The 12,906-nt window shown below is 52.8% G+C and overlaps 2 protein-coding genes across 3 annotated transcripts; one reads left to right on the top strand and one right to left on the bottom strand.

Annotated features, from left to right (window-relative positions):
• The first annotated feature begins 2,864 nt into the window (after positions 1 to 2,864).
• On the top strand, positions 2,865 to 6,134 carry TAF9B (TATA-box binding protein associated factor 9b). Its single transcript, XM_027690613.1, has 7 exons — positions 2,865 to 2,962; positions 3,043 to 3,124; positions 3,621 to 3,757; positions 3,853 to 3,987; positions 4,645 to 4,726; positions 5,276 to 5,389; positions 5,875 to 6,134. The coding sequence occupies exons 1-7, from the start codon at positions 2,912 to 2,914 to the stop codon at positions 6,036 to 6,038; spliced, it is 765 nt and encodes a 254-aa protein (XP_027546414.1). The 5' UTR covers positions 2,865 to 2,911; the 3' UTR covers positions 6,039 to 6,134.
• A 198-nt stretch (positions 6,135 to 6,332) lies between these two features.
• Positions 6,333 to 8,913, bottom strand: LOC113971067 (PDZ domain-containing protein 11). 2 transcript variants are annotated; one of them, XM_027690615.1, is made up of 6 exons: positions 8,796 to 8,913; positions 8,613 to 8,696; positions 8,105 to 8,161; positions 7,740 to 7,838; positions 7,578 to 7,638; positions 6,333 to 6,950 (listed from the first exon to the last, which is right to left on the bottom strand). In XM_027690615.1, exons 1-6 carry the CDS (start codon positions 8,880 to 8,882, stop codon positions 6,916 to 6,918), a joined length of 423 nt encoding a protein of 140 aa, XP_027546416.1. In that variant the 5' UTR covers positions 8,883 to 8,913; the 3' UTR covers positions 6,333 to 6,915. The 2 variants fall into 2 exon arrangements, with proteins under 2 accessions (XP_027546416.1, XP_027546415.1); XM_027690614.1 differs by lacking the exon at positions 6,333 to 6,950 and adding an exon at positions 6,962 to 7,195 and having other exon boundaries at positions 7,539 to 7,638.
• Between the last annotated feature and the right edge of the window lie 3,993 nt (positions 8,914 to 12,906).

The following is a 12,906-nucleotide window of genomic DNA, read 5'->3' as shown; positions in this document are numbered from 1 at the left end:
CCAGGAGCTTGGTGAGGAGGAGAGGATGGGAGGGGCTTTATTTGACTACCAGTCTTCCAAATGAGACAGTCGGACACTCAGCCCGGATTTACTTTCCACTTGAGAAAAGATCAAGGATGAGGAGCTGGGAAGTGCCAGGAGGGAGGAGGTAAGGGTGATGGGGGCCAGCATGAGGGAAAACCCAGAGGAGGGCTCTGGGAAGCTGGAATTACAGCCAGAGGGACAGGGACACCCTGCAGCAGGATTTGCCCAGCCACAGTCCTCAGGAATTCCTCCATAACCCGGGAATGGGCCGCTGGCAGAAGTGAGAGGGGTATCAGGTACAACACAAACCTCCCCCGTCCTCCTCGGAGCTCAGCTCTTGCAGCTTCTCTACTCTGAATGGCTGTTCAAAAGCCAGAGTTTTGTGGAGCCAAATAGTGTGGGATTTGGGCTGGAAAGGTCAGTGCTGAGCACAGTCACTGCATTGTCCAGCACATCCCAGTTCTGACGTTGGGGAGATTCCTGCTGCCCTTTCCAACAGGCAGAAGCACTGGCTGGGGGTGTTTATTCAGGGAATTTAAGCACTTGGACACCTCTAAACAAGAAAAGCTGTGTGTGTGCCACAGCTCTGCTTGGCTGCACCTTAAACACCTCCTGTCTGTGAAGAAATTCCCAGTTAAATTTCATAGGATTACAGGCTGGTTTGGGTTGGAACAGACATTAAAGCTCATCTCGTTCCACTCCACCCCCTGCCATGGGCAGGGACACCTTCCACTAGACCAGGTTGCTCAGGGCTCCATCCAGCCTGGCCCTGAACACTTGCAGGGATTTAAAATTTATGGGATTTAAATTGTGCACGCTGAGCAGAGCCGTGCCTGGCGTGTGCTCGCCCGGGCTGTGCTCCGGATTTCTCGGAGCAGATAATTCCCAGCTGGCAGACACTGCCTGGGATGAACGACCCCGGCTCGGTGGTGGCAGATGGAGGAGTCAGAGCTCGTCCGGGACACGCCATGACCCCATTTCCTGTTTTCCAGTGCTGAAAACAAGCCTGGTGTCTGAGTGAAGAGGAAGGGTGGATGCTCTTCCATTGGAGCAATGCTCAGTGCCCACAGAATGTGGAATTCAGCCATTTATCCCGGAGAAAAGGAGGATCAGGGGGGACTTTCTTGTTCTCTGCAACTCCCTGACAGGAGGGGAGAGCTGGGGGGGGTCAGGCTCTGCTCCCATGGAACAAGGGGCTGGACAAGGGGAAACGGCCTCAAGCTGTGCCAGAGGAGGGTCAAGTTGGACATCAGGAGGAATTTCTTCCTGGAAAGGGTGGTTGGGCATAGGAAGGGGCTGCCCAGGGAGGTGGTGAAGTCCTCATCCCTGGAGATGTCCAAGGAAGGACTGGCCGTGGCACTCAGTGCTCTGGGCTGGGGGACAAGGTGGGCATCAGGTACAGGTTGGACTCCATGATCTAGGATGATCCATGATTCCCTGAGGACTGGCCATGGGGAGAAGCTTCCATGACCAGGAAGGAGTTTGTGGCCTCGAGGGCAACTGTCTCCCCTGTGGAAGGTGGCTCTCCGTGTCTCTTCCTCACTGCTGGTTTCCCACAGAAATCCTGCAGGTAGCTCCTGGTTGTGCTTCCCAGCCTGGAATATCACCTGTGGGTGGGTGGGGAAGGTTTCCCAGCACGGATCCAGGGGGTTTTGGGGGTAAACCCAGAGTTCCACTGCAGTTCAAACATCATTTTCTCTCCTGCCTCAGGAACAAATGGAGTGACGGACATAGCCCCACGTGCCAAGTTCCAGCCTGATCCAGAACCCGCGGTGGAAGAGCTCCCCCCCCCCCTTCCCTAGAACCAGGGAAAAAAAAGTGGATTTTGTTTGTTGTCTAAGGTCAGTGTCTGGAATTCCTCCTCCCTCCTCCTCGCAGGATGTTTTTGTGTAACTCTCTGACTCATGGAAGTCAAATGACTTGGCCTCGGAGCTGCAGCGCTCCGGCCAAGCTCCTCGGCTCAGGAATTCTGTGCCTGCCCCTCGTGCTGGGTGAGGGTTTTCCAGCCCCTGCAGGCACTGCCGGAGCCACGGGGCTGCTCCTGCCTCCCATCAAGGTGAGCCCAGCACTCCCAAATTTTGGGATGTGTTTCCATCCAAGTTGGCTGATCCAGGTGCTGGACACCTTCCTGGGTGGGGATGGGGAGCAGATGGAATGTGGCAGCTGCTGGAACATTCTGCAGTAAGGTACAAGGTGGAGCAGAGGGAGCTGCTGTTCCTTTCCCCCTCTCTCTGGGGAGGCTCAATGAGAGTCCCTGGGACATCCTCGTCCTCCAGCCCTTGCTTCAGTTGGACCATCACGGGCAGTAACAAAATGTTGCAACTGCTCCTGGAATGCTGCTGATCCCTGTCTGGCAAAATCTCAAGGAAACTTTATCTTTGGTTCTGTTTTGTCTCTGAAAGGGAGAAACTTTGATGAGACCCGCATGGAATGTGCTCTAAATGACTTTCAAATCCATCCAACTGCCATGAAAACAAACTGGAAAAAGCTTTTAAATTTGCTTCCTAAGTGGAACCAGTTATTTTCAGAGCAGTGGAAACACACAAGAACACACTCTCATTTTTATCTAACCCTGGGAATGCCAGCAATTTAAAAAGTGGCTTCAAAGCCGTTAAAGAAGTAACAAAACATCCCCTCCTGCTGTGCCACGGGGCAGACAGGGGGCACTGGACTGTCTGAAGCGGGAGGGACAGGGGACGGATCCCTGGATCCACCACATTTGTTCTGTGCATCACTTGGTCTCCAGGAATATTTATATTACAAGGAATTTCTGCCCCGCCGTGCCGCGTCTCCATGGCAACCGCGCCGGGCCGCGTCTCCATGGCAACAGCGCCCTCTCGGCCGCCGTAGCCCCGCGCGCCGCTCGGCGGTCACGTGGGCGGGAGCGATGGAGGCGGCCAAGATGGCGTCCCCCAAGAGCGCCCCCAAAGACGCGCAGGTACCGCCGGCACGGGGCACGGGGGCAGCGGGGCGGCGGGGGGCTCCCCGCGGCTGAGCCGTGCCCCTCTCCCCCCGCAGGTGATGGCGCAGATCCTCAAGGACATGGGCATCACCGAGTACGAGCCGCGCGTCATCAACCAGATGCTGGAGTTCGCCTACAGTGAGCGGGGCCGGGGCAGGGGGCGGGAGGGGCGCGGGGAAAGGCCGGGGGGAGCAGGGCAGTTCTGTATCCGTGTTCACTTGGGGGTTTCCCGTCTCAGACTTTAACCACTGGGCTCGGTAGTCGTGGAGATCTTTTCCAGCCTTAATTCTGGGATTCTTTGAAAGTTATCACAGAGTCACAAAGCCCAGGATGGTTTGGGTTGGAAGGGACTTTAAAGCCCACCTATTACACCCCCTGCCATGGGCAGGGACGCCTTCCACCATCCCAGGTTGCTTCAAGCCCCGTACAACTTGGCCTTGGACACTTCCAGGGATGAGGCAGCCACAGCTTCTCTGGGCAACCTGTGCCAGGGCCTCCCCACCCTCACAGCCATGAATTCCTTCCCAGTATTCCATCGAACCCTGCCCTGGCAGTGTGAGCAATAACCCTGCAGGGAGTCATATTTCCAGTGCCAGGGCTGGGAGGGAAGGGTTGAACTGAGCTGTCCCCCCAGGGTACGTGACCACCATCCTGGAGGACGCCAAGATCTACTCGAGCCACGCCAAGAAGTCGAGTGTGGACGCGGACGACGTGCGCCTGGCGATCCAGTGCAGGACAGACCAGTCCTTCACCTCCCCCCCGCCCAGAGACGTGAGTGCAGCCCCCCTGCTGCCCCCACAGCCCTTCTGCTGCCCCCGGGGCAGGGGAGGGGGCAGGGGGGACATGGGCCTGTCGTGTGTCCACAGTTCCTGCTGGACATCGCCCGCCAGAAGAACCAGACGCCGCTGCCCCTCATCAAACCCTACTCGGGGCCGCGGCTGCCCCCCGACAGGTACTGCCTGACCGCCCCCAACTACAGGCTCAAGGCCCTGCAGAAGAAGGTGAGGGTTCTGGGAATGGGGAATCTGAGGATGCTCCTCCTGGGGTGGCAGCAGTGGGGTTGGGATGACGGTTTTCCACACCTCTGGAAGGCACTTGTGGGCATGTGTTGAGCTGGGCATGTCAGTGGGTGTTTGGAACCATCAGTGAATATTTAGGACCATCAGCACCCTCTGTCTCCAGCCTGCATTTGCAAATATTATTATGGCCAGTTAATCTGAAATGCAAAATGTGTTATAAAATCCATCTGGGAATTTTGTAGCATTTTAGCAGTATCACAGAATCATTGAGGTTGGAAAAGACTTTCAAGATTGAGTCCAACCTGATCCCCACCTTGTCCCCCAGCCCAAGCACTGAGTGCCACGTCCAGACACCTCCAGGGATGGGGACTCCACCACCTCCCTGGGCAGCCCCTTCCAGTGCCTGACCACCCTTTCCATGAGGAAATTCCTCATGATGTCCAGGAGGAACTGTCAGGTTGAACATCAGGTTGTCAAAGGCACGAGCCAGGCTTTGGTGTAGATATTAAGGGGTATTTTGTACTTCCATCTCAGTTGTTTCTGCTTTAGAGGGAAAAGATTGACTTTGCTGGCAAACACTGAATGTCTCAGTGGGGGGATTTCCTATTTATTCCCTGATTCCCTGGTTCTCTCCCCCAGGTCTCCTCCACAGCAGGCAGGATCACAGTCCCTCGCCTGAGCGTGGGTGCCGTCAGCAGCAGACCCAGCACTCCCACTCTGGGTAGGAAACAGTTTCAGGGGGAGTTTCCCACCTTCATTTTATGGAGGGAAAATAAAGAGGAATAATTTAAAGGACTTTTCAACCACTGGGGGACTGTCAGTGGCCACCTGACCTTATACTGTTTGACAGCTAAATTAATCTTTATTATTACAATGATGTTTGATACATATTGGCATTACAAATTCACTGTATTTGTGGTAAATTCTTTATTTAAGAGACTATTCAAGAAATTTATGAAGTGTGAGGGTTTTTCCTCAGTATCAGTGTGACACTGAACTAAATAGAACTGAAAAAGAACCATTTCTAAAATGTTCACAGAATTGAGGGCTGAGCACGTGCCCTTAGAAATAAGTGTGTGTTTATAGCCTGGAATTGTGTAGGGCTGGAGGAAACGTGGGAAAAGGAGTCAATGTGTGGTTCTGCCTGGGAATCTGACTCCTTATAGCCAGTGTGTCCCTGTGCATCCCCACACGTTCCATTTTGGAAGCAGGTTTAGGAGCGTCTGTTGATGTATTTTGCTGGATTTTGAGGGGTTGTGTTGGGTTCCAGGTACCCCCTCAGCCCAGACTGTGTCTGTGTCAGCCAAGGTGGGGGCCCCGGTGTCTCTGGCTGGGCAGCGCTTCACCGTCCAGATCCCGTCCTCCCAACCTGCTGGGAAGTCAGGTATGGCTGGGATTGCCTTGGGATTGGAGCACAGGGATGGTCACAGGGTGCTTTGGGTTAGCTCCTCTAGTCCCACCCCTGCCATGGGCAGGGACACCTTCACTATCTCAGGTTGTTCCAACCTGGCCTGGACACTTCCAGGGATGGAGCAGCCAAAGCTTCTCTGGGCAGCCTCAAGTGGGAAGTAACCTCCCCTCTCCCTCTTTCCAGTAACTCCCAGTGTCCATTCCCAGCACAGCAGTGACAGCCACAGAGCAGCATCAGTGTCTCTCGTGCCTTGGCTCCACCTCTGTGCTCTCACTCCTCTGTCCTGACCCCACAAGCATTTCCCCACCTTCTCCACTTCCATCTGGGGATCATTCCAGGGTTTTCAGCCCGGGATGTTCAGCCAGCACACTGCTTTATTGCCTTGGAAGTTGTTTCACTGGGAAGATCCCCTGTCCTTTTTCCAAGCTCTCACTAAGTGATTCCCTTTGTTGCCACAGCCACCCCGACCACCCCGACCGTGCAGAACGTGCTGATCAACCCGTCCCTGATCGGCCCCAAGAACATCCTCATCACCACCAACATGGTGTCCCAGGGCACAGCCAGCGACCCCAACCCCCTCAAGAGGAAGCACGAGGACGAGGATGACTATGACACCTTGTGATGGGAATGGGGCCCTTCCCAGGGCTCACAGGGGGTGGGAGTGCTCTGGCCAGGGGGGTGGGAATGTGGAAATAAAGTGGAGTGTGTTTGTAACCTGGCCCTTGTGTCTTGTGCACACCCCCATGTGGTCTGTGGCAGGTGTTTTTGATCTGTTTTTTATCTCCAACCACAGCCCCTTCAGGAATGCCAGGGAATCCTCTGAGGATCACTCTTTTCCCGTTTGACATCCATGTCTTGGTGTTCCTGACTGGCATTCCCATTGTCCCTTTCTTCCCTCAGGAGCCAAACAACACAGTGGAGGTTTCCAAACACCCCAGCCCTGTATCCCGGGGTCATTCCCAGCACAGAGGCACAAAGAGCCCAGTGCAGCCAGAGCTGGGCACTGAGTTTGGGTGGGTTTTACTCCTGGATCCCCCAGGAGTGGGTTTTACTCCTGGATCCCCCAGCAGACCAGAGCAGAGGTGGCACAGAGGAGAAGGAAAGAATTCCATGGCATGAGAGAAGGGAACGGGGGGATTTCTTGGAGGACAAGGCCCCTGCTTTGCTCAGGAGCCTCAGCCCCTCGTGCTTTTCCATCCCAACAAAGCTTCCAGGACCAAGGGATCCAGAACCAGCACAGCACTCACTCAAGTCCTGCTGAAACAGGAGCAGGGATGGTGCTGGAGCAGCTCCCTCCAGTCCCCAATTCCCATCAGTTGTTCCAGCCCCATTCAGGAGCACAGGCTCAGTCCCCTCCAGCCTCCAGCTGGGTGACACTCTGGGCATCTCTCCAGGCAGGGCACAGCTGTGCCTGCAGTGGGAGCTGAGCCTGCTGGGCCATCTCGGGGGGTGGGAAAGCAGGAGAGGTTTGTGCAGGAGGAGCCCCAGCAGAGCTCCCGTTAGTGAACAGTCCGTTCCTTCTGCCGCTGGTAATCTGGGGGGAGAGGCAGAGCCTGAGCAACGGGGGAATCACCCCCAGGGGCAGGAAAACACCTTCTGGCCACACCTCCCCAGGCAGAGGCAGAGCTCGGGCCCCTCTGCCTTTGGAATTGCACATTTGCATCCCAGCCCCTCATTTCAGGGCATTTAAGAGCAACAGCTTGTTTTAAACCCTCTCTTCCCCCACTCCATGTTTTCCTTTTTGTGGCCAGTTTCCATTTCAGGAAGAATCCCTGTTTGACTTGGCTTGATCTCTTTTCTTATCCCTTAAATCTTTGAACTTTATGGGAGCAGAAGCAGAACTTGGGAGTGAGCACAGACCTTCCCTTCCCTCACCATTCCAGCATCCCTTGGGAGGGGCATCCACCACTGGCACTGGTGCCAGAGCTCATTCCTGTGTTATCCAAGGATAATCAGCTGCTTCTAGAGTCCTAAATTACCTTTGTCCTTCCCCACCATCCCCCCCTTCCAGCACGGGGTGGCTCAGCCCCGCTCCCCAAGTTTCCCTTATTGTCCTGAGGTGGTGCCTGATCCCAGATCCCCGTCTGTGCCCTGCCAAACTCGGGGGGAGGTGGCAGGGATGGCTGGAACGTGCTGCCCCCGGAGCCCCGGCCCCACTCACTGTAGGGGAAGTAGCGCACGCGCATCGTGATCTCCCGGGCCGTCTTCAGGATCTCCACGGCCTGGAAAACAAGGGCTGGGCAGGGCTGGGCAGGGCAGGGCGTTCCCTGGCCCTGTGGGGAGGGGCTGGAAGGGCCTGGATACTCCCCCTGCCCCAGCTCACCTTGCTGTGCTCGATGTCCTGGAAATCCACGTCGTTCACCGAGAGCACCTGGTCCCCCTCCTGCAGCCCCGCCCTGTGCGCGTCCGAGTCGGGGATCACCTGGGGACGGGGATGGCACGGACTGGGCACCTCCCACGGCACCCTCAGCACCCACAGGGCACCGGGCAGCACAGGGAGCAGGGAAGGCTCAGCCCTGGCAATTCCCGGGGCTGGGAAGGGACCCGCCAGTGCCACAGGAGGGGCCGAGTGTGGGAAACCCCAGCCTGAGCTGGGGAGTGGATGGGGCAGCTCCGAGCCCCCTGCACACCCAGCAGCTCCCCAGGGAACAGCAGGATCCAGGGGGGAATGGACAGGGATGGACACACCTTGGAGATGAAGATCCCCAGCTGGGAGGCTTTTCCTCCCCGGATGTTGAAGCCCAACTGTGGGAAAAACCAGCAGTGAAAGGCAAACAGCAGGGCCCTTCCCTTGGCCCAGGGCCCTTCCCTTGGCCCAAGACCCTTCCCATTCCCAGGACCCTTACCCTTTCCAGCTCCCTTACCCTTTCCAGGTCCCTTCCCATTCCCAGGTACCGCCCCTCTCTCCCAGACGGATCCCGGTCTCTGTTCCCGTTCCCAGCCCCCCTGCAGCCCCAGACCCTCTCTCCCACCCGGAACCCCCGCGGGGCCGCCGCTCCCTCCGTTCCGCAGCTCCACCTCCCCGATATCCCGCCAGCAGCGATCCCTGCCCGTGGCCCCCGTCCCTGCCCCTTCCCGGCCCCGGGAATCCCGCGGGCCCCGCCCTGCACGGGCCGGTTCGGGACCAGCGCGATCCCGGGCGGCTCCTGCGGGAAACGCGCCGGGAGCGGCCCCCCGGGCCTCCGCGGGCTCTCACCTGCGCCCCGGGCGGCTTCTGCAGGGCGATGGTGCGGGGCAGGAACCGCGTGAGCTCGTTGTTGTAGTCGGGGTGAAACACCCGCTGCGGGGACGCGCCAGCTCAGCCGGGGCCGGGCCGGGCCCCCGCCCAGGCGACCCCGCGACCGCCCCCGGGCCGGCGCGGTCCCCCGAGCTCCCTCACCTCGTGCGGCGGGACCCAGGCGGGCGGGCTCTCGTAGGGCGGCAGGAAAACCACCGGGAAGTCGTCGTAGGGAGCGCGGGGCTCCATGGCCGGCTCGGGCGGCGCGCACCGCGCGCCCATTGGCTGCGCCGGGCCGCGCCCGCCGCGGGGGACGCACCGGCGCGCCATTGGTCCGGCGCTCTGCCGGCCCCGCCGCTTCCTGGCGTTCTGATCGACGATTGGCTGTGCCCCGCCCCTCGGTGACGCCCCGCCCCGTGATTGGTTCGAATACCGCCCCTCGGTGACGCACCGCCCCCCGATTGGCTGGTTTGAGTCGCGGCCGTGGCGGCGCCGCCATGGAAGGCGCAGCGGCGGCTCCGGGGCTGAGAACGAAGTGGAGGTTCTGGTGAGCACGGAGGAGGCTCGGAGGCACCTCGAGGACCTGCTGGGGACGGGAAGATCTTGGCCCAGGAGCTGCAGCGGCTCAAAAGAATAAAAAGTCCAGGGAAAACCCACCTCCAAAGCTCCGGGTGAGCGGGAAAGGCCCCTTTCCCCGGCCCAGCCCTGGGGGGGTTCAGCAGCACTGGGGTTATTCTGATCCTCACTCCTGTTTGCCCTGTTCCCTCAGGAGGCAGGGAAGGGGCTCCATCCTTGGCTGCCTTTCTGGGACAAAGGGTTCATGTGGTGGTGCTGAAGTGACTTGTTAATTAATGCAATTAGGGAACATTTCTTCACTGAAGGGGCAGTCGGGCATTGGCACGGGCTGTGCAGGGCAGAGGTGGAACCACCATCCCTGGCAGTGTCCCAGAAAGGTGTGGATGTGGCCCTGGGAGTGTTGGGTGAATGGTCAGACTCAACCTCCGGGGGCTTTTCCAGGCTCAGTGAGGGCTGTGAGTGGGTCACACCCTTATCAAAGGCTTTGTGCTTTGGGGAAGGGGCCCTGGAATTGCAGCTCTGGAGAGAGCTGCTCCTCTGTGCTGGGCTGTCTAAAGGTGTGATTTCCTCCCCTGTTCCTCCCTTGGCCACAATTCCTCAGAGAAGGACCTACTGCCTGGCAGAGCTGCAGTCCCCAGAGGTGGATCTCTCCATGTCACACGGGGCTCTCTGGTTTGGGAGTCAGGCAGGACAGAACAGCTGAGCTGGGCCCAGGGCCAGCACAGCAACTGCTGGGAGTGTTTGGAGACCTGTTCTTTCTCACTTCAGAGAGCCCAAAGGGTGGGAGGGCTGTTGTTCCCAATAATGTCAAATTCAAAGCCAGGTTGTTTAGTAATTCCTTTATTAACAGTATTCCTTTATTAACAAACCAGAGTTAAAATTCCTAAGTTATTCACACACAACCAGTTTCTATCTTCGGTGAATAAGGTCAGACCAGAAACCCTGCTGGTTTAAGACTACAGCCAGTGTCTCCTGATGGCAAAAGGGCACAAAAAAAGAGTTAACAAAGATTCAGCTGGTATACCTTGTCCTCTTTGCTCTACCGGTTTTGCTAGAAGAACATTTTAGGAGCCCTGCTTAATATCATGTTCTGTTCTGCTCACTGGACCAAAGGCATTAGTATAGAAAGGAGTACTATACACACAGTAATAAATAAGTTAACTAGACATTTGAATAAGATCTAGAAGGCCCAGAGCCAGGATTTTGCAAGCTTGAAGAATTCAGGTCACCTAATTGAAGAGGTCAAATTGAGGAAGATGTCCATGGTGACCACCAGAGGGATGAAGGCTGGAGGAGAAGACCCCCACAGTAGAAGACTGTGCATGTCTGGAAAGACTCTGCCCAGAGACTCTCCTACTTATTAATATGTATGTCAGATGATCTAACCAAGTATCTAAAGTGTATAAAATGGCTTAGTTTTGCACTGTCAGGTCGAGCAAGTTTGTCCAGTGCGAGCTGGCTTGTTCCCAATGCTGAATAAACAAATACCTTGCTGCTTAAAGATACAAAAGTCTCTGACGAGTTTTCATGCTGAGGTTTTTTGGCATCAGGCCGAGTTGTGTCAAGATTCTGGATGAAACATAAACTGTTGCCAGTGTTCCCAGGTCAGGAGGAGGGATCTGCAGCCCCACACACGTATGTTCAAAGGTATGTGTTTGGTGTCTCTGTGGTCACCACGGATTTGTAATTTTGTTTTACACTCTCTAACTCACCCAGACACCCATTGGTTTTATAATATACATAAAGATAATTAAATAATGTATATATGTGTATGCATATATATAATGTATGTATAAATATGATAGTGTCTATAGTATGTATATATAGTATATATAAAGTATGTATATAGAGAATATACAGTAGTTGATTATGCATGCACACCTTATATAAATGTGTTTTATTATTTATGTTTTTATGTACTTTTAAATTTTATTTTTCATATAGACTATATAGATTTTATATATTTTCTTATATATGCTTATATTTACTCATATGTGCTTTGATTTATTCATTGTATTTTTATTTATTTCAAAATATTTACATGTACTTTATCATCAGTATTTGTTATTATCTATTATCAAATACATTGCCTAATATAAATATTAAAAATAAATATTAAATATAAAAATATATACATATATATTTATACTATATACATAAATGTGTATGATACTTAAATACAAATATAAATATTAAAATTTAAAGTATGTATATAGAAAATATACAGTAGTTAATTATGCATGCATACAAATGCTAAATATATGTGTGTTATTATATAATTATTTATGTTGTTATGTACTTTTTAATTTTATTTTTATAGACTGTGTAGATTTTATATATTTTCTTATATATACTAAAATATGTATGTATGTTTATATTTACTAATATGCGCTTTGATTTATTCATTGTATTTTTATTTTAAAATATTTACATGTACTTTATCAATGTTATTTATTGTGTTATTTATTAGTATATCAAATACATTGCCTAATATGAAATATTAAAATAGTTCAAATAATATGCAATATTAAATACCAATGCAACACACCATGTAATTATATATAATATCTTCCTTATATATGAGCACCCTTTTAATATAAATGTCTACATACACTTGTATTATGCACACACATCCATGGCTTATTCTTTTCTGTAGACACATATATTTGTACAGCCTCAGACCCTTTCTATTCCAATGTATAACATATACAGCATGCCCCACTTGACAACATATATAACCTATATATAGCATATATAATATGTATTCTTATGATATATATTATATATATGCATATTATATGGTATTATATTATCATCTATGTATTAATTTTTAACTACATCTGTACTCTCACAGACACTATTCTTATTTATATACTATTCATATATATGAATTTATATAAAACTACTTGATAGCCTCTCACAAATCCACAATTTTTAAAAAGTGCTTAATATACACTTATGTTTAGACACACACAGTTTGTGTCTCTCTCTCTGCTCTATTTTGTATATACACATATATTTGCACTCTGTAAATGGCCACACACTCTCAGGCATTTTCCTTTCTATCTATAAATATTCAAGATATATAACAGAACACAGCATGTTTTATGTATGCCATGCTATGTGTCACAGTCTATTACTCATACTTCTGTTTGATATAACACAATTGTGTTATTGCCTGCTGTTGTATATTATATATGCACAAGTAATATGTAACTAATATAATAATGTCAGGGTATGTAATTAATATAACAATGTCAGGGTCTGCAGCTCCTCCCGAGGGCCAGCACTGAGCTCTGCTCTGTGTGACAGTGACAGCACCCACGGAATGGCTGGAGCTGTGCCAGGGCAGGGTCAGGTTGGATCTCAGGCAAAGGTTCTTCCCCCAGAGGGTGGTTGGGCACTGACCAGGCTCCCCAGGGCAGTGGGCACAGCACCAAGGCTGCCAGGAGTGTTTGGACAATGCCCTCAGGGACAGGGTGGGATTGTTGGGGTGTCTGTGCAGGGCCAGGAGTTGGACTGCTGGTCCTTGTGGGTCCCTTCCAGCCCAGGATATTCCATAATTCTAATACATAATGTACCGCCCACGTCTGGAACCTCCTCCCAGCTCCCCACCCACTCCTGGGGGTTGTTCCCTAATCCTGCACACACACAGGACAAGTTTCCTTCAACCACAGGCATTTGTTCCACAGCACAA

Source organism: Neopelma chrysocephalum, unplaced genomic scaffold (genome assembly GCF_003984885.1).
Source record: "Neopelma chrysocephalum unplaced genomic scaffold, ASM398488v2 Primary Assembly neopelma1_81, whole genome shotgun sequence".
NCBI lineage: Eukaryota > Metazoa > Chordata > Aves > Passeriformes > Pipridae > Neopelma > Neopelma chrysocephalum.
The sequence above is the reverse complement of the archived record's forward strand: the minus strand, read 5'-3'. Positions and strand labels throughout refer to the sequence as shown.